Genomic DNA, 19,725 nt, shown 5'->3' on the forward strand with positions numbered 1-19,725 from the left:
GGGTTCTGAGCTCAGATTCTATATTTTTGCTCCAGCCCTTAGACCATTTCCTAAACCTTCTAACTTTCTCTTGCCAGACATCAATTGAAGTTCTCCCCCTAACAGGAAGGGTCCAATTTTGTCTAGCTAGAGTTTTAAACTCATCCCTCATGAGCCACCATTTCTCAAATCTGTAAAGAGGGGCTCTTGGGGCACTACCATCACCAGATTCCCACAGAATTGGTGTGTGATCACTCCCCACTCTTGGGAGAGCTCTAATGGAAGCTAAAGGGAAAATCTGATCAAGTTCAGTGTTACAGAAAACTCTATCTATATTGGACATGATCAGATTTTCCTGATTATTGGCTCAAGTAAATTTTCTATTTCCTAGCTTAACTTCCATGAGACTCCAAATCTCCACCCAAGCATTAAATTTATCACTCCACCTATGATCAATGACTCCATTACTTTTATCTCCCTGAAATCTAACCAGGTTAAAATCACCACCAATGATAGAGTGCCCATTAAAATCTAAACAGAGGCTATGTAATTCAGAAATAAAAGCCTCTTTTTTGTCCTCATAGGAGGAGCCATATACAGTGACAACTCTAAAGATAATACTAGAGGCTTTAATTTTAAGCACAACTGAAACTGAAAAACATCTAATATCCCAACTAATAACATCAAAAAGATCATAATCCACTCCAACACAAATGCCTCCTGCAGAGCCAATGGCTGGTAGGGAGTTCCAAGAAAACATTTTGTTACCTACTAGAGAGTTAAGATAATTGTCAGAAATGACTTTTTTTTTGTTTCCTGGAAACCTACAATATTTGGTTTGTGTTTTTTGGAAAAGGTCAAGTAAAGCACTTTTCCTCTCTGGGGCTGGATCCCCCTTGGATTCCAGAAACAAAATAGTAAATCCATCTTCCTCTTATGAATGGTTTACCACGTCCATCTTCAGTAAGAATCTTGAATAGCCATTTGCCAAGTAGGACTTCTCTTCTTGACTCATGAATCGTAAATCCTCCTTAATCTTTATGACGCAAACAATTTTTTATTTTCCAAAAAAAAATTTGCTAGTCTATATATTTTTCTTTGGTTTCTCAGTTTGATCTAGAACATCTCAAGTTCTCAACCCTACCCGGCGAGGGAAACGTTCTCCAGGGAGTGCTCGCAGGACAGAGACCGGGTCTCGTGCTGGCTGTTCTTCGCTTTCAGCTCCAGGGTACCTACCAATGAGAAATTCGGTCTCACGCGCACGTCAACGGGAAAACCAGCATTCCGCGCTCCAGCAGCACACCTAATTGTGTGGTGTGGCCTCCTCTTAATTACAGTATATCGTCGACAGAATTGTCATCCTGTGGTAGCCTCCTACTCCACATCTTTCCATCCTTGCTCGCTGTCACCGCAGACTTTTCTTCGTCTTCCTCCTCGGTCCAGCTTCTTGCTCTGGATCCGCGTCTCCGAAGAAAACATAGAACCCGAGTGAGTCTGATCTGGTCAGCTTGTGCTTTGCGAGGAGTAGATGGAGAGACGAGGAAGCTTCGGCCCGTTCTGAGAACATTAGGAGGCGTCGAGGTACGTACGTAAGCCTGCTACCAGCTCTCGTTTGGAAGTACGTCTCGCCCTCTTCTTGGATAGCAGAGGAGATTACGAGGCGTCGATCATCTACCGATATGGGATCATGGTCTCTGCAATCCAACAAGGAGAAGAGAGCGTCGCTAACCCAGCTCGTTCCCTGCAGCTCCTCGGCGACGATGCAGAGCGAGCAGGTGAAGATGCGGTTCGGGCGGTGCCCCTACTGCCGCGCCATGATCTACCAGGACCCCAGCGCCGTCATCTACTACTGCAGCAAGTGCCGCACGCCCATCCGGGGCAAGAACCCGGAGCCCGCCGACGACACCGACTACGCGCTCGCGCAGCTCGAGATCCTCTCCTTCGACACCATGTCCACCTTCTCCGACGAGACGGACCTCACCAGCTCCACCGCCGAGCTCGACGTCCCGACCACCACCCGGGACAACGGGGTCGCCGCCTCCTCCTCGTCCGCCGCGTACAGGCCCTACAGCGGGATCAGAACCGGTCCACGAAGCGGCGATCTCGACCGGTACGGCGAACCCGCAGGATCATCCCCGATGCACAGCCGCGTCAGCGAGCTCCGGCCGGCCTCGCGGAGGACCAGGCGGCCCGCCAGCGCCGACCTCGACGACCACGGATCCGGCGGAGAGCTCGACGTGCCGAGGACCAAGTCCGCCTCGTGCTACGGGCGCCGGGCGTCGCCGCTGAGCTCGCAAGAACTCGACGCGGCTATGATGGATTTGCCGGGCGATGCGCGCGGAAACGGACCGGCCTCCGCCGCCGCCGCCGCCGCTGCTGCTGCCAGATCGCCGCTGGGCGACCCCGCGTTCCAGCAGGACCTCCTGCAGGCGCTGGAGAGCCTCCGCAAGCTCATCGTCGCCGTCGAGGAGCCGCTCAGGGTCGACGCCGGCGCGCCTCCTCCCAAGACCGCGCCTTACAGCAACGGCGCCCCGCAGAAGGTCACGCGGCGCGACTCCCGCATCCTGCGCCGCCTCGAGTCGCAGCTCGCGCACGCGTTGCCCGAGGAGGACAAGGTCCGGCGCCACGACAAGGCCGTCAGTTCCCCTTCATTAATGCCGTCGGCATCGGCGTCATCAGCATCGAGCAGCCGACGCGGGGCGTCGTCGAGGCAGCTGATCTGCCGCCCGATTCTGGGCGGCACGCCGTTCGTCGCCTGCGACACGTGCGAGGAGATGCTGCAGCTGCCGGCGGCGCTGTCCGTGGACAGGCTCGCCAGGGTACAGTGCGGCGGCTGCGGAGAAACGCTCGCGGTGACGCTGCCGGCGAGACAAGCCGGCAGCTCGACGGACCGGCCGAGGAAGATATTTTCCGCGCCGCAGCCTGCGGGTTTCGGCCCGGACGATGCGGAGGAGCAGCAGACGCGCGCGGCTGCGAGGAGCCGCCTGAGCGGCGAGCAGCTGCGGCAGGGGCCCGTCGAAGGGCCGCTCCACCGCATGCTCGGGTACAGCTCGGTCAGCTCGGTTCTCCGGAGCCGGCGGTACGACGAGGACATCTGAGCACCCATTTGCTCTCTCCTTCCCATGGCGCGGAAAGATGCAATTGAATTTGTGATTCACAACCATTCTTCATTTTTTATTGTGTACGAAATGTGATTTTTTGGGGGTTTGCTGGAGATGAATACCTATTTCATTCATCAAAATGCTGTACATTGCCTTTTTTATTTAGTGTACAAACAAAAGTGAACATGAACAGTCCAATACTTTTCTTTCTTTGATAGTATTGGAGTAGTTCAATGTTAGATTGTTCTTACTTCACAAAATTGATACATTTGAACTCAATTTTTCGGATACATTCATGAGGTGTGGTTTGGACAGAAACCTTAGCCGCAGAGCAATTCCAATAGTATAGTCAATTGTTGGCTATAACAAGATGGCATGTCATTTGTAGTTAACATATTTATAGTATCTAACATGTATAATAGTTGACTATAAGAATGAAGTACTTTACGAACATATGGTCCACCTTTCACTCTCACAAAGTGCATAGGAGCACATGCAAGAGCTAGCTATTGCATAGTAGCACATCACTTCTCTCTCCTCCAACTCATCTAAAATATATTATTTAATATCTTATAGTCTCTCTATCGTACTTGTAATGATGTGATGATGTTAGAAACATACAAAAAAAACTATTGCATGTGTGGGGGTTATGTTGCAGTGGTTGGATGGTGCAGATTTCACTTTTAAGTGGGATCTACTAGCGGGCAACAGCACATTGTTCTACATGCATGGAACCATGACATCATCGAAAGTTTTCTTTATTTCATATTTCAAGAAAATTTATGTCTTTAACTGTTAACCCAATTAAGGTTCTATTTCCATCGATCTTTGGCATAGTCACGAACTAAATCTCCAAAACTGTATCCCATATTAACATGCATGTTTCATCATTTTTTCTTTGATAATTTCTAGATTAGTTTCACATACTTCCCAAACTATGCATTACTGAGTTGTGAGATTAAAATAACTTGGTTGTCATTTTTCTATATATCATTTTAAGTCGATGCAATGTTTGTATGATACTACACTTTGTGGAATGATACGTTCTCTTAGTTGTTGGAAATATTTGAAATGATATCTCTAATTCTGCGGGTCATTGCAATGTCTACAAAAATGTAAAAGGTTATCTAGTATGCATAATTATTGTGGCAACTGTGCGAATAATTTGGCAACCATGATAATATAACCTTGCAATCGAGGCCATACAAATATCGTCGAACATAACAATATGAGATTTAGTTTTGAAGTCATCATTGATGATGTAGCCCCTCTAAAGGTCGACACTACATCAAGGCCAAGTAATCCCCCAGGTGGACCAATGACACTATCCCGGGTGAAAGCACTACAAGTTAAGGTGAATTATATCCTCTCTATAATCAACCTCGATACACCCTTGTATGGTTTTCTACTTCATTCTGAGACCCTTTATGTGATCAGATATGAGCATCGAGAGGAGTACGCCAAGGGTGATCCAACACCGGACAAGGAAGGAGAAGGAGAATAGCTTCAGCCAGGAACAAGCCGGCAGTGTCGCTGGATGCACCCGGCACTGCCGCCGAACACACCTCGGCACTGCCATCGAACGCACCCCGGCACTGCCGCCTGAATCGCCAGAAGCCCCAAACAACACTTGACCGGCACTGCCTGCCTGCGCACGCTGGCATTGCCGGCCTGTCGATGTTGACTTCATCTGAACCATCAATGCCCATCGTGTGGCTATGTTTATTCCTCGCAAAAGTACTAATTTACCCTTGTTACGAATCTGGCCTATATGTATGGCTACCCTAGCATCTTTCTAGGGTTAGACATAGTTTTGGTTTATTCCTCTTGGGCTTAGCTCCACAAACCTCTGGGATAATCACTCCTATGTTATCAAGGTACCTCTTGTTGATATTTGGATACTTGGGTGTGAGATTCTAGTGCAACCCACTCTCTCACACATCTGTGTTCAATTACCTCACCGATCACTCAACCAGAATTCTACTTCGTGGTCTCTTTCGGCTGATTCTATCGGCGTGGTCAATCGAGCCAAGGGAGTGAAATCGATTTGTATCGGGTTGGTGTGTGTTTGTGTTCGTTGTGTTCATCGAGTTCGTCGTGTTCTTCGTGTTTTCCTCTTTGCCCTCCTCCTCTTTGGGTCAAATTCGCGAGATTGGGCCAACTCCTTAACCCTAGCATCATATGGTATCAGAGCTCTTGGTTACCACGATTTTGACCCCCACACACCCAATTTCGAATCTAGAAAAGTTTCAGAAAATTCTCAAAAAATAACCCTAATTTGGCATCTTGATGGATCTGCTATTTGGTTGAGTTTTTGGTGGTTTTGTTCCATTGATTTCGTGTCCCTATGGTTGATCTACCTTTCCCTTGCGTTTCTAGCCTTTAATTTCTTCGATTTCATCGTTTGGGTCGATTTTGAGAGCTTTTCGCGAAGAACAAGTTCGTGTTGTTCATCAGGGATCGGCACTACCACCCCTTACAGGCCGGCACTGCCGCCGTGGCTGGCATTGCCGCCATCCCAAGGCCGGCACTGCCACCGGGGGCCAAAACTGCTCCTTCAGCTCCAAATTTTGATCCCTCTTTAACCCTTGTGTTTGTTTTCCGGTTTTGAGTGCCTTAGTTGTAACCACAAACACCGCAGCAAAGACGCAAACGCGAAGACGGCCTCGGCACCCCGAATCTCAAAACGTACTTTTTCATCCACCACTACCATCGTAAGTTTGTTGTTCATCACCGCCTACGACCCAACTAGGTATAACTTGCCTTTCACCTTGTCGCCCACTATCTCCTTTTGCGATCTATCCCATCGAGCATTGCTTTTCGAGTGTTGCGAGACATTGCATGTGGCCCCTCTTGTGAGGGTGTGTGTAGTGTGGAATAAAGCTTACAAGCAAAACTCGTGCGGGAAAATAGCAAAAGTGAGGCTCACTTTTCCATAGTGCAAAAAGAATCCAAAAAGAGAAAACGAGTGCAAGTGCCACCAAATACAAAAGAGTCAAAGGCTTTTAATAGGAAAAGAGAGAGACAAGAAGAGAGGCCAAGTGTGGATCTTGATGTCTCTCATTTAGAAGCAACCAAAGCTTTGCCTCTCCTTGTGTTAGTGTGACACCGAGCCGGTCTTTGTAGGCCATCTAGTTTTTCCGCTCTTTCTTTGGTCGCACTAACCCCGTTCATCTCATGTGTGTGTTCCACATATTTTCGTGTTTTGGTGATCACCATTTGGACGCTTGAATTTTGAATTTTTCCACCTTTTACAATAAGCTTTGTCGTTGATTTCATTGGGGGCCTTTCCACAATCCATCCTACCACCATATCTTTGCTAGTTTTTTGCGTGTGCTCTTGTGTGTGGAACCCGTTACAAATTGGTTTTGCTTTGGGCTTGGTTGGTTGCCCCAATACTATCATACCAAGGTAAGGTTGCGAGGTAGTGTTCTTCCACTAACATCCTCAACCGAGCTCTTGTTTTGGCAACATGCCTAGGAATGAAGAAGAAGCAAGGGAGGATGCAATCCTCCACGACAAAGAGCGGTTGGCTACCCAACACAATCTATGGGCACAATGCCAAGAGTTCAACGAGCGCCTCGCATTGTTCTAGACTCGCATAGATGAGCTATATGAAGAAGTAGCACACAACTTCGCCGTCCTGAACCAAGACATGACCCTCCTTTGCGAAGGCATGGACAACTTGGATCGCCAAATGACGGTCAACGATGCGAACATGGAGCGGCGCATGGAGAGCCTCGAGCACGCCATCAACAACTTGGGTCACCGCCATCGACACCGCTCTACCGCATCATCAAGCTCTTCACAAGACTACTTCCCATGACCGTCACGAGTCATCACGCTCCAACTCAAGGCGAGGAGAACCTCATCGACATGTTCAACCACATGAGCGTCATCAACAAGAAGAAGCACAACTCCATGACCGCCATCAACATGATCGCCACGCCCATCATGGGTGTGACAACCAACCCCAAGACAACGTCATCATCCACATGGACCTGAAGCCTCATCGCGAACCACATATTGATGCTCATGATCAAGGTCACCAAGAACAACCTAGGCGTGATCTTCGAAACCACCCACATCCAACCATCATGTAAGAGGAAATATGGAACGTGATCATGACGAAGAAAGTAATGTAAGGGTACATTGCCCCTATGTGTGGTTTTGGTAATTAATGACAACCCCTATGGACTAATGTTTTCATTGAGTTTATATGAAGGAATATTCCATAGGATCTACTTGCTCTCCATGTGTTGGATTCAAGTATGGATGCCATGAAGATAAAGATATACCTTGTGATTTGGCATCAAGATCATCGGTATGAAGATATATTTGTGATATGATCAAGAAGAAGAAATGAAGATGGAGTTCTTATGTGGAACTCAATATTAGCCATGCTCTATCTTATGTGAGTATGAGAAGATACAAGGAGTGAGTTGGGCAAGTTCAAGATGAGCATCTTGAGTGGATCACATGCTTGAAGCTTGCCGTCCATTTGGTGATAATGGACATGTGAAGATGTGCATCAATGGAGCTTTCCCATCATAGTGTATGGGGGAGAATTTGTGAGTATACACGAAGCGACAATGATCAAGTGATGGGATGCGCAAGGCAAAGGTATGACCTTGATAGGTTTTCCTTTTACCGGTCTCGAGGTGGTTGATGGGAGACCGGATTATAGGATAGATAGCCGCACTATTAAGAGGGGCTTTCGGTTGGGTAACTTGATCACATCGTCTTAGGGAGCTCAATCCTTTGCATACTTTGCATATCCCTATTGCTTCTTGGTGTTTCTCTGTGTGAGGTTCTTGAGCTTGTTGCTAGCTTTACAACAAGCCCAAGTTCATCGAAAACGGAGTTCACATGCATCTTCTATTGCGTTTTCGAGGTTGGGTGATTTTACCGGTTATTCATGATATAAGGTTCTACCTTTTATATTCATGATAAAATCCCCTCCTACAGATTCTTGGGTTTTCACTTTCCATAAGATAGCATTTGTTGTTATCTTCCAAACAAAATTGGTTTCATGCGATTCGGAGTTCGGGAGCATTTGTTATTAAAGAAAAAGAAAAAAAGAGAAAAGGATAAAAAGAAAAGAAAAGAAAAAAAGAGAGGCGTGGCAGCCGGCCGCCCGGTCAGCCGGGCCGCGCGCCGGCCCACCCGGTCACCGACCGGCCTGGTGGCTGGTGCCATCCGGGCTGCTTCCCGGGGGCTTTCGGCCCACGTCCGGCGGCTGGCCCGGTCACCGACCGGCCCGCCCGGTGCCAGCTCCGGCCGGACCGGCCTCCACGCCGGCCGGGCCTTAGCGCCCGCGCGGCCCACCTTCCCCCGCGCTGCCTTGATCCGCGCCGCCCGTGCGCAACTGGGCCGTCGGCTCCGCCGGCCCACCCGCGCGCCCTGGCCTGTCTGGCCTCCTGGCCGGTGCCGGGCCTCACTGCCCCGCCGGCCCAGCCACTGCCTGCCTCTCCCCCGCGCGGCCGCAGCCTATCCGCCGCCTGTGAGCGCAGGTTGGCCCGCCCGGTTGCTGGGCCGGTCGGACCGGGCCACCGACCGGGCTCCTCAGTGCCCAGGCCGGTCGGCCGGCCTGGCAACCGGCTGGGCTCTTTTTCAGGGCGTTTTTTATGCGTTTTACACCCCGTTTCTTCCCCAACGGTTATTTTTCTCCCTAGACTATAAATAGCCCTTCTTCCACCTTGAGCAAGTAGTTCTTCCTATTCTCTCTCCTCCATTGCTACTATTTGAAGAACTTGCTCTTCCCCTTGAATCCTCCAACCATTCTTGCTCATATTTGAGGATTTGAGAGAGGGGATCTAGATCTACACTTCCACCAAACCGTTTCTTCTCTAAGTGAGGGAATCTCTTGGGATCTAGATCTTGGAGTCTTTGGTTGACTTTCCCCCTTGTTCTTCCTCTCCAATCTCATCCTAGCATTCGTTGCTTTGGTGGGATTTGAGTGTGAAGGACTTGAACACCTCCGGTGTTCTTGCTTTGCATCATTGCATAGTGTTGAGCTCTCCACCACGATTTGTTCGAGTGAGAGACCGTGAGCTTGTTACTCTTGGAGGGTGACCTCCTAGTTGGCTTGGTGATTAGTGCTCCAGTGATCTCTTCAAGAAGATTGTGAACAGGCCCGGGCTTCTCCTTCGTGGAGCTTGTGAAGTGGTTGTGGAGCTTGCCATCTCCGGAGCGGAGGAAAAGCTAACCATAAGGAAAGGGCCATTATCCTTCGTGGGTGTGGTTCGGAGAATAGGGTGAGCCTTCGTGGCGCGGGAATCCTTCGTGGGACCTCCACTCCTCCAAACGTGACGTACCTTGTTGCAAAGCAAGGGAACACGGGAATACATCCTCGTCTCCGCGTGCCTCGGTTATTTCTATACCCGAGCTCTCTTTCCTTGTGATAGCCATCGTGCTTGAAGTACATATATCTTGCTATCACTTGTGCTACATATATCTTGTGCCTATCTTGCTTAGCTCTAGTTGCTATTGTTACACTTAGTTGAGCTTAGCATATTTAGGGTTTGTGCTTGTAAACTAAACGATAGTTTAATTCCGCATTCATACAAGACAAATCCGCAAGAGTTTGTAATTGCCTATTCCCCCCCCCCCCCCCCTCTAGGCGACATCTCCGATCTTTCAAGTAATCATGGACATCATCAAGAACTTCAACAACCTCGTCAAGATCGCCGCCAACACCATCATCGCACACCAATTGAAGCAAGCGTTCAAGTGCAACGCCAACCCAATGATATGGTTGGCCGCGGAAGACCTCCTCACCCACAACAAGTTGCGAGAGAAGAAGGCATGCGACCTCGCCGAAGGAACTTAGAGGATGAAGAGAACATGTATGGCAAGTTCAAGTTCAACATGCCCAAGTTCAAAGGCGAAGATGACGCCGAAGCTTACCTCTCATGGGCGCTCAAGGTTGATAAGATCTTCCGCATCCACAACTACTCCGATGCGAAGAAGGTGGCCATGGCATCACTTGAATTTGAAGATTATGCAAACACTTGGTGGGAGAAAGTGGTCACTCTAAGGGGAGAAAAGGGTGAACCCCTCCTTGATACTTGGTAAGAGATGAAGGAAGAGATGCATGCTCGCTTTGTGCCTTCTTACTATATGACCGACCTCTTCAACAAGCTACAAAAATTGAAGCAAGGCACCAAGACCGTTGAGGAATTCTATAAGGAGATGGAGTTGACTATGATGTGAGCCAACATCCAAGAGTCCGAGAATCAAACAATTGCTAGATACTTCAATGGTCTCAACTATCCAATCAAGAGGATTGTCGAGTTCCAACAATATTCAACCATTGTTGAGTTGGTTCACCAAGTTTCCAAGGCCGAGCGACAAGTGAATGAGGACATCAAGTACAACAAGACCAATACCTACTTCTCCTCAAAGCTCAACCCAAGTACTCGTACAACAAGTGTGAAGCCATCATCTTCCTCAACGCCATCCAAGCATCCGACCATCCAAAGTCACATGAAGCAACCGACACCTTCAACCGCCTCCTCAAAAGCATCAACGGGGCCTAGCAATGTCACATGCTTCAAGTATGGAACACAAGGTCACAAAAGGTCATGATCACATTGAAGAATGTGACATAGAGATCTTAAGTGAAGGAGAATATGAAGCTCTTGTTCAAGCCGTCGTAGCTAATGAAGAAGAATATGATAAAGAAAGCGGAGAAGACTCCCTCCTTCATGTGCATGATCCAAGTCCTTCACTTGTGATCACAAGGGTGTTGACTACTCAACAAGCCATAGAAGACCAGAAAGGTGCAACATCTTCCAAACCCGTGCCGACATTTGAGGAAAATCCATCAAAGTCATCATTGATGGAGGAAGTTGCCACAACTTAGCAAGCATCGAGTTGTGTGAGAAGCTCAACCTCACACTCCGCAAGCATCCACATCCATACCATGTCCAATGGTTGAGTGATAAGGGCAATATGAAGATCTAACACACCGTCACCGTCACCTTCAAGATTGGTACTTATAAAGACACCATCGCGTTGTAAACGGATCTTGTTTAGAAAATAAATGGTTTAAAGTTTTGAATTTAGCAATTCATATGATGATGTCAACTATGATATGGTTTCATCTAATTGATACATGGTGTGCTAATTAGATTTTGTCATACCTTTTTTTTTGAAATAAGATTTTGCCATATCCTTTTCAATCCATAAGCATAGATCAAGAACATATTGATGTTTAGCCGGTCTCTCACAGCGGGGCCCGTATGCCAGCGAGAAGTTCATATAATTAAGGAAGTGACTATTTCTCAGTAGCATCAAATTTTAGTTACAAGTTATGTTGCAACTCATAATTAACATAAATTACGATGCAAATTAAATGGTGTAAAATTTGACTGACGGTGAAGTTAGTTCTAGCAAATCCTATGATTAAACACCCTCCGGACCTGACCAGAGGCTGATGGCCGCCGATCCTTTCACCTCCACCTCCACCGCCGCCGCCTTCGCGAGCGACGCTAATTCCACCGAGTCATGGAGCGCCCGGGTGCGCTCCCTAACACGCCTCGGCCGGCACCGGGAGGCCCTGGCCCTCCTCCGGGACGGCGACCACTACCCGCCGCCGCACGCTCTGGCGCTACCAGCAGCGGTCATCTCCTGCACGGCGCTATCCCTCCCCTCCGGCGTCGCCCAGATACAGGCGCTCGGCTACAAGCGCGGCCTGCTCCCTTCCTCCGACGCCTACCTCCTCTCCGCGCTGCTCTCCTCCCACTCCCGCCTCGGCCACCTCCGGCGCGCCCACCAGCTCCTCGACGAAATGCCCCTCGCGTCCACGCCCCCCACCACGCTCCGCACCGCCTTCAACTCCCTCATCTCCGGGTGCGCCATGCACGCGCTCCCGGCCGCCTGCTTCGCCATCTTCCGCCGCATGCGCGCGGCCGGCGCCCCCTTCGACGCCGTCACGCTCATGGCGCTGGTCCCGGCCGCTCCTCATACCGTCGTGCCGCAGCTCCATGCCCTCGCGGCGAAAACCGGGCTCGCCGCCGAGACAACCGTTGCCAACTGCCTCATATCCGTCTACGCGCGCCGCGGCGCCGCCCTCGCCCGGCAGGTGTTCGACGAGATGCCGGTGGCCTCCCGCGACCTCGTCTCCTGGAACGCCGTGATCTCAGCCCACGCCCAGAACGGCCTTGCGGTGGACGCCCTCGACCTCTACAACCGCATGCGTGGCCACGACGGTGATGGCGTGGAGCCAGACGCCGTGACGCTCGTCGGCGTGCTCTCCTCCTGCGCCCACCTCGGCGCGCGCAGTGTAGGCCTGGGCGTTCAACGGTACATGCAGGAGAGGCTGCCGGGCTTCCGCGCCAACTTGCAGCTTTGCAACTCCCTCATCAACTTCCATGCGCGCTGCGGCAGCTTGCCCCAGGCGCAGCAGCTGTTCAACGAAATGCCTAGGAAGAGCATCGTGTCCTGGACGGCGCTGATCACTGGGCACGGCATGCACGGGCATGGCGATGTTGCCGTCAATCTCTTCCAGACGATGGTGTCAGAAGGCATCCGGCCAGATAATGTTGCGATGGTTGGCCTCTTGTCGGCGTGCAGCCATGCCGGGCTGTATGATGAGGGGCGCAAGTATTTCTCAGCAATGGAGAGCGCCTACCATCTGCGGCCTACACTGGAGCACTATACGTGCATGGTGGACCTTCTTGGACGGGCAGGACGTCTCGAGGAGGCACGAGAACTGATCTCGTCGATGCCCATGCCGGCTGATGGTGCCGTGTGGGGTGCCCTTCTTGGGGCGTGCAAGATACATAAGAATGTGGAGGTAGGGGAGGAGGCTTTTGAGCATGTCATCAAGCTCGAGCCAAGCAACGCGGGCTACTACGTGCTCATGGCAAACATATACACTGACACAGGACAACTGGACGGTGTGGTGAGGATACGGTCGATGATGAGGGAGCGCGGGCTCAAGAAGGAGCCTGGGTGCAGCTACATTGAACACAAGGGGAGAGTTCACCTGTTCATGGCTGACGACCACTCGCATCCGCAGGCTAAGAGGATTTACGAGCTCGTGATTAAGCTTGAACAGATGGTGAAGGAGAAGACAGATGGCACTGCAGGAACGGAGGAAGGCAGGGTGGTGGAGGGCCACTCACAGAAGGCGGTTGTGCCGTTGATCGGCTTTCACAGCGAGAAGCTTGCCGTGGCCTTTGGTATGCTGAACACTGATGACAGTGAGATTGTAGTGATCAAGAACCTAAGGGTATGCGGAGACTGCCACACGTTCCTGAAGACTGTCTCTGCAATTGCGAACCGGGCATTTCTTGTCAGGGATGCGAGCCGCTTTCATCGCTTCGAGGGTGGAGCGTGCTCCTGCAAAGATTACTGGTGAAGAGTCTGGTGCTCACTGTGCTCTGTGAGGGGAAGAAATTCTTTTGGTTGCCCCAGAAATTGAAGATGTAAGCCTGCAAGGAAGATTTCGCTCCAGATCTTCAATACTCATTGGTACAGGCTTGGTGAATACTCCACTGCAGGCATGAAAAAAGTACAAGGTTGGATCAACAGAGGAGAAAATGGGCGCGCATTTAGATGACCAACTCTCTAAAAACGAGATGCTCGACTGCCTCAAGATCAGGCTCCTATATGTTCTGCAGAACCCAATGTTCAGGGGCGGCTATACCGAGGCTAGACAGCCAACAGACCAAACTGCAAACTTCCTTGAGGGCTGCACTCTGCTCCGGATCAACCGGCAGTTCGGCACTCCCTCTGATATTGCTTCGCCTTTGGTCCTTAAACTGATGGATGACAAATTGTCAAGGACCCCTATTTGAGACAATGGCCTGGCGACGCCAGATCTTTGACCAAAGGTGGTTCGGAGTACACTAGCAAATAGTCTGCGAGTTCTCTGGCTAGTTGACAACGTTTGGTCTGCTGGTTAGCCCGCTGTATTGTTGACAGATAAATCAAAAAATATACTACAGTCCTTTGCATCTGAATGACTGAATGTGTTTGAGAAAGGGAGATTTTCTTATCGAAAAGGAAAGGCAAAAAATTTGATAGTATAAATATGTGGAGCTGCATGCTTGTTCCCCTTTTATTCAATCCGGCGGTGTGAACCAATGCTAGCTGACAGTGAATTTCGTTTTTTTTTTTCTTACAGTGAAGATGTCTGGTATGGACAATAGATAAAAGCAATACAGTCATTGTAAACGTTGCATATTTGCTGAGCTACTAACAACTTGTGCCCTGCTACTACAATTACAGTTACCGGGATAGCAGGACCAGGCCGCCACGCTTATGGTTTGTTGCGAAAGCAGGTCAGCAAGGCCACAAATGCTGGACCGCCCGCAACTGTATTGCCTTCGTCACGAGCTGTGCTGCCATCCCGTTTACTGACGCTAAGTTGAGCCTAATTTTTCAGCATTTGTTCAAATTTACTAAGAGCCTGATAAACCGGTATGGAGGGACTATGTTTGCTTAAGTACCAGATGGCGTCTGCATGGTTTTCCGTGCATGCACAAAAATAACCCTTTGTTGCAACTATAGCACAGACTGACCCTCCGGGCAAACTGTTTCACCCATCTAACCCTTTTGTGTGGCGCCCCTCCCATGGGCGCCACACCTTGCAGTGTGGCGCCCGTGCCGGCGGCGCCACTCTCCCAGCCGACGTGGCGCCCTCGACGCTGAGCTGTGCACCGATCTGACGTGGCAGGATGTGTGGCGCTGCTCTCATCGGCGTCACACATGCCCTTGTAATTGCCCAAAACATACTGTAAGACAAATCGTCTGGGACTTAGCCGTTTTGGCGACGCTGCTTGTGTGGCGCCGATGCCACGGGCGCCACACTTCACAGTGTGGCGCCGACGCCACGGGCGCCACACAAACAGCCTCGCCAAAACGGCTAAGTCCCAGACGTCCGGAGCCCCTGGATGTTTTCGACATATAAACAACATATGTGGCGCCGATGTGGTGGGCGCCATATAGTGAGGTGTGGCGCCAGCGTGAAGGGCGCCACTTGTTGGCTTGTGTTAAAACCATGAAAATTCTTCCTTAGTTAACCAGTTTTCAACACAACAGTAGCAATTTCATACACATAGAACATACACATATAACACATCATAGCTCACACCGTAGCATATAGATTCAAACAACAAGTAGCATTAGAGACATGGTTCGAAATGACATAGGGTTCACAACACGATACTTATGAAGATAGAGTTCACAACAACACGTAGCAAATCCTAGTATCGTCCTTGACGTGCCGTCCTCACGGGCTGCTTCCGGACGGCCATCCTTTTCGTCCGCTGCCGTGGCTCTTGTTGCTGCTGCTCCTCCTGCTCCTCCTGCTCCACCTCCTCTGAAGATAACGGCTCATCGTTCCTTATCCTCCTCAAAGATGATCTCTGCGGCGGCGCCTCATCCTCCTCAATGACAACCTTCTTTCCTCGGTTGACATAATCTTCCGGAGTGTACCGGTTTGGAGCCTTGCCCCTTGGCTTCAACTGGTAAGCTGACCGTGGGGCTTGCTTCTTGCCTTCACTCTGAATGCCTTGACTCAGAATGGTGTCGTCGTCAGGAATCTTCACAAACATGAACACATGAGATTACATAAGTTGAAATTAGTAAGCACTTGTTTGACAGCAACAAAATAGTCCATACCTCCGGCTCTTCAGAAGAGGATGTAGCAATTTCGGCGTCGCGGCAACCTAGCAAGTTGGCTAATCGCCGCATCTTTCGTGCAGTGTTCTGCGTCATGGAAGTCATGGTTACAAAGCCACCCGAACATAATAGCTTACATTCAAAGTTGATGATCATACCTTAATGAAATGCCGCAATGGTCCGACAGGCTTTTCATCTCTAAGGCTCTGATCCCAAACAACCTCGCACTCCTCAGCTGTTTTTTGGATCTCGGACCGCTGTGACAAACATATTATACACAATTTAAGAGAGCACATGCCAATGTACATGAGGTACTAGCTAATGAGAGAATACATTACCACGAAGTTCAGCTCGAAAGCAATAGAAGTCGATCTCCCTTTGCGAGCATAGATGTCGTGTTGGCTTTGCGCAACCTCATCGAACTCGATGGGGTCGTCCAAGATGTCGTCATCATACGCGGGTTTCACTAACTCGATAAGCGTGCTTTGATGAAACCATTGGAGATAGTTGTTGAAAGCGTCCAAGTCGTGAGGCACAATCTCCACATGGCCAACATTCCGTATCGCTTCCAAACATTGTTGGAACGCTGTGACGTGGCCGCTATGATGGACAGGCCAATTTGTGATCTTCCTCTGCCGCTGCCTATCAAGCCTGCAAGAATCGAGAAGTTAGATTGGGCGATTTGCACAAAAATAACCCAAAAGTGAAAGAAAAGCACAGACTGACCCTCCGGCGAAACTATTTCACTCATCTAACCCTTTTGTGTGGCGCCCCTCTCATGGGCGCCACACATGCCCATGTGGCGCCCCTGCTGCCGGCGCCACAAACCCATCCGACGTGGCTCGTCGACGCTGAGCTGGCCAGCCGATCCGACGTGGCAGGTCGTGTGGCGCCGCTCTCGCCGGCGCCACACATTGAAAGTGTGGCGCCCGTGGCAAGGGCGCCACACATCCACACGCGGGTGGTCAAGAGTTTCTTCATAGACACCTCGTATTTAACTCAAAGTGGGCAAGAGCTTATGATGAGGATGGGAGGAGATATGGCCAAATGACAAGCAACATGGCCGAGTGCTTCAACAATGTGTTGAAGGGTGTCCGTGCATTGCCCGTGACGGCAATCATTCAATACACATTCGAGAAGTTGAATGTCTATTTTCAGAACTACACCGATGAAACGGAGAAGGAAATTGCTATGAATTGCGAGTTCCCAACGAAGGTTCAAGAGTTCATGGATTTTCGGGCGAGGAAGGCCGACTCCCAAACGGCTACATGTTATGACAATGTTGACTGGGTTTACCAAGTGAATGAGCCGGGAGGCACCACACAAGGTGCGGCCGAAACTTAAGTGGATGTGTGGCGCCCTTGCCACGGGCGCCACACTTTCAATGTGTGGCGCCGGCGAGAGCGGCGCCACACGGCCTGCCACGTCGGATCGGCTGGCCAGCTCAGCGTCGACGAGCCACGTCGGATGGGTTTGTGGCGCCGGGAGCAGGGGCGCCACATGGGCATGTGTGGCGCCCATGAGAGGGGCGCCACACAAAAGGGTTAGATGAGTGAAATAGTTTCGCCGGAGGGTCTGTCTGTGCTTTTCTTTCACTTTTGGGTTATTTTTGTGCAAATCGCCGTTAGATTGTACCTCTTCAATCAAGAATCTTCCATCGCATGATTCCAGAAGTTTACCTATGAAGCGCGTGGTTCGTGTCTTGCCACTGAGGTGGGCACTCCTGATACAGCCCAAACTGTCTCATCACTCTGTGCGGCTGGTGGTATTCAACAAGCCACATGCATATGAGTGGGCAGCGCATACGCCAGAACCGCGCCTCCTCAAGGCACTTGGGGTTGAGGTCAGTCATCCCCGCGCCAATATGGTAGTAGGTACCATATGGCTCCCAATCCACCTGCAGCATACAAATATTTCAGAATTTACAACATGCTAGTAGAATTTATGAACTCGATTGCAAAAGAGTGATCGGTTACCTGCTCAGCGGTAAGAGTGTCCAACTCCTCAGTGTAGTGCATGTACATGATCTTTGGATCGCTCGTCATCTCGGAGACATTGTCCCAAAGGTATGCCCAAGTGGGCTCCCGATCAAGGTTGTTCCGGTGATGAGGCCATGGCCTCTCGTTGAGTATCCTGGGCCGCCCAACTGATAGGCGGTTCCAGCTCCATACGGAAAGTAGGAGCAAGCATCCACCAATACCGCCGCTCCCAGTCCTGCGACAAGTTTCGTCCAACTGCGTACATAAGACATTTGGTTAGTACTTTGTCTAGCACACTACTATAAAAGAATAGTACATACAACAAATCATCACCTGCCGGTAGAGGTAGGCAAGTGTCGCTGTTCCCCAACTCCACCGGTGCTCCAATACCGTAAGCGCCTTGAGCCAACACCAATGGGCCAGCTTCCCACCACTGTCAGGAAATAGAGTCCTCGAAATCATGTACCATAAGTACACGCGGGTGTACGTCCTGAGAGTGTCCCTGTTGGCCCCTTGAGGGCATTGTCCAAAGTTAAGCCTAATCCAAGAGAAAGGTGCGCCAGCGGCAGCTCTATCCTTTTTATCTACTGGCGGCGGAGGAGCCATGCCAATAAGGTCCTCCATCTGTCGGCGCCACCCATCAGAAGCTGTGTTCATACACGGTGGCTCGCCCTGAATAGGAAGTCCAAGGATCATGGAAACATCCTAAAGAGTAGGGGTCATCTCGCCGGCCCTCAAGTGGAAGGTGTGCGTCTCCGGCCTCCACCGGTCGACAAGGGCGGTGAGTGCCGCGGCGTTCATGTTTGGCCCCCCACGGCTTACAAGCGATATGAACGGGAGAAGACCGGTAGGCTCGATGAACTCCGTGTACCTCTCGTCATACGCCATATCCACTGTGCCATGGTAACGAATCTTCAAAGGGTGAAGATCCGTTCTCCTCTCCGTCATATGACAAGCCCGGTGATCCCTGTCATACTCTTGCTCTAGGAGCCACACCATCCTACATGTTTACACAAATACACCATATTATGAGCCATTCCTAACAAATATGAGCAACACATACATGAGAATATATCCAAATAAGCCATCACACATACATCACATACATACATATACATACTTATCTAGGGATAAAAAACCATATTATGAGCCATTCCTAACAAATATGAGCAATTCAATCACAAATATGAGTTATTCCATCACAAATAATGGTCATATGTAACACAAATATGGATACATACATATCTAGGTTTCCTACACATACACATTCATGAAATTTGATGTCTAGGATTCCTCCACAAATCTAGGATACATACATATCTAGGGTTCCTACACATACACATTCAACACATACATAATTTAGATTGCACCAACCAACATTTCAAATCTAGTTTCCATGTCTAGGGTTCATGTACAAATCTAGCAAGATCTATGAAATTAGTGGATGAATGTGAAGGATTCGAAGGGGGGTTACCTTGAGGAATGGATGGGGAAGAGATTGGCCGGTCAGATCTGACGAATTCGTGGCCGATTTGTTGTGGGGGAGAGGGGGGAGGAGGAGGAACCGCCGGCCGCCCCTCAGTCTTGAAGAAACAGAGAAGAGAGAAGAAGAAGGCTGGGGGCGGGCGCGGGCGCCACACTTAAGTGGATGAGTGGCGCCCTTCCGAGCGGCACCACAGTTTCACAGCGCCGATGGGAGCGGCGCCACACATCCTGCCACGTCGGATCGACGCACAGCTCAGCGTCGAGGGCGCCACGTCGGCTAGGAGAGTGGCGCCGCCGGCACGGGCGCCACACTGCAAGGTGTGGCGCCCATGGGAGGGGCACCACACAAAAGAGTTAGATGGGTGAAATAGTTTGCCCGGAGGGTCAATCTGTGCTATAGTTGCAACAAAGGGTTATTTTTGTGTAAATCGCCGCATGTCATTCCCAGTTTATCAATGAAACTGGCAACACAGCACTGGTTTTTATTTTTATTTTTGAGAATCACAGCAATGGTTTCTACTAAAGCAGATGCGATCGCGCATATT

At 50.1% G+C, this 19,725-nt stretch overlaps 2 protein-coding genes and 1 pseudogene across 2 annotated transcripts; 2 read left to right on the forward strand and 1 right to left on the reverse strand.

Annotated features, from left to right (window-relative positions):
• Window positions 1–1,355: 1,355 nt before the first annotated feature.
• Window positions 1,356–3,289, forward strand: LOC124667703. The gene is made up of 2 exons (XM_047204957.1): window positions 1,356–1,560; window positions 1,727–3,289. The coding sequence occupies exon 2, from the start codon at window positions 1,740–1,742 to the stop codon at window positions 3,075–3,077; it is 1,338 nt and encodes a 445-aa protein (XP_047060913.1). The 5' UTR covers window positions 1,356–1,560; window positions 1,727–1,739; the 3' UTR covers window positions 3,078–3,289.
• Window positions 3,290–11,520: 8,231 nt separating this feature from the next.
• On the forward strand, window positions 11,521–13,948 carry LOC124662968 (putative pentatricopeptide repeat-containing protein At3g11460, mitochondrial). Its single transcript, XM_047200738.1, has one exon. The coding sequence runs from the start codon at window positions 11,521–11,523 to the stop codon at window positions 13,447–13,449; it is 1,929 nt and encodes a 642-aa protein (XP_047056694.1). The 3' UTR covers window positions 13,450–13,948.
• A 4,035-nt stretch (window positions 13,949–17,983) lies between these two features.
• On the reverse strand, window positions 17,984–18,694 carry LOC124662969 (annotated as a pseudogene).
• Between the last annotated feature and the right edge of the window lie 1,031 nt (window positions 18,695–19,725).

The sequence above is a fragment of the Lolium rigidum genome, chromosome 6 (assembly GCF_022539505.1).
Source record: "Lolium rigidum isolate FL_2022 chromosome 6, APGP_CSIRO_Lrig_0.1, whole genome shotgun sequence".
Classification (NCBI taxonomy): domain Eukaryota; kingdom Viridiplantae; phylum Streptophyta; class Magnoliopsida; order Poales; family Poaceae; genus Lolium; species Lolium rigidum.

Excerpts from the sequence above, each read along its gene's own strand:
- LOC124667703 (XM_047204957.1), top strand. The coding sequence starts at position 1,740 with ATGCAGAGCGAGCAGGTGAAGATGCGGTTCGGGCGGTGCCCCTACTGC.
- LOC124662968 (XM_047200738.1), top strand. The coding sequence starts at position 11,521 with ATGGCCGCCGATCCTTTCACCTCCACCTCCACCGCCGCCGCCTTCGCG.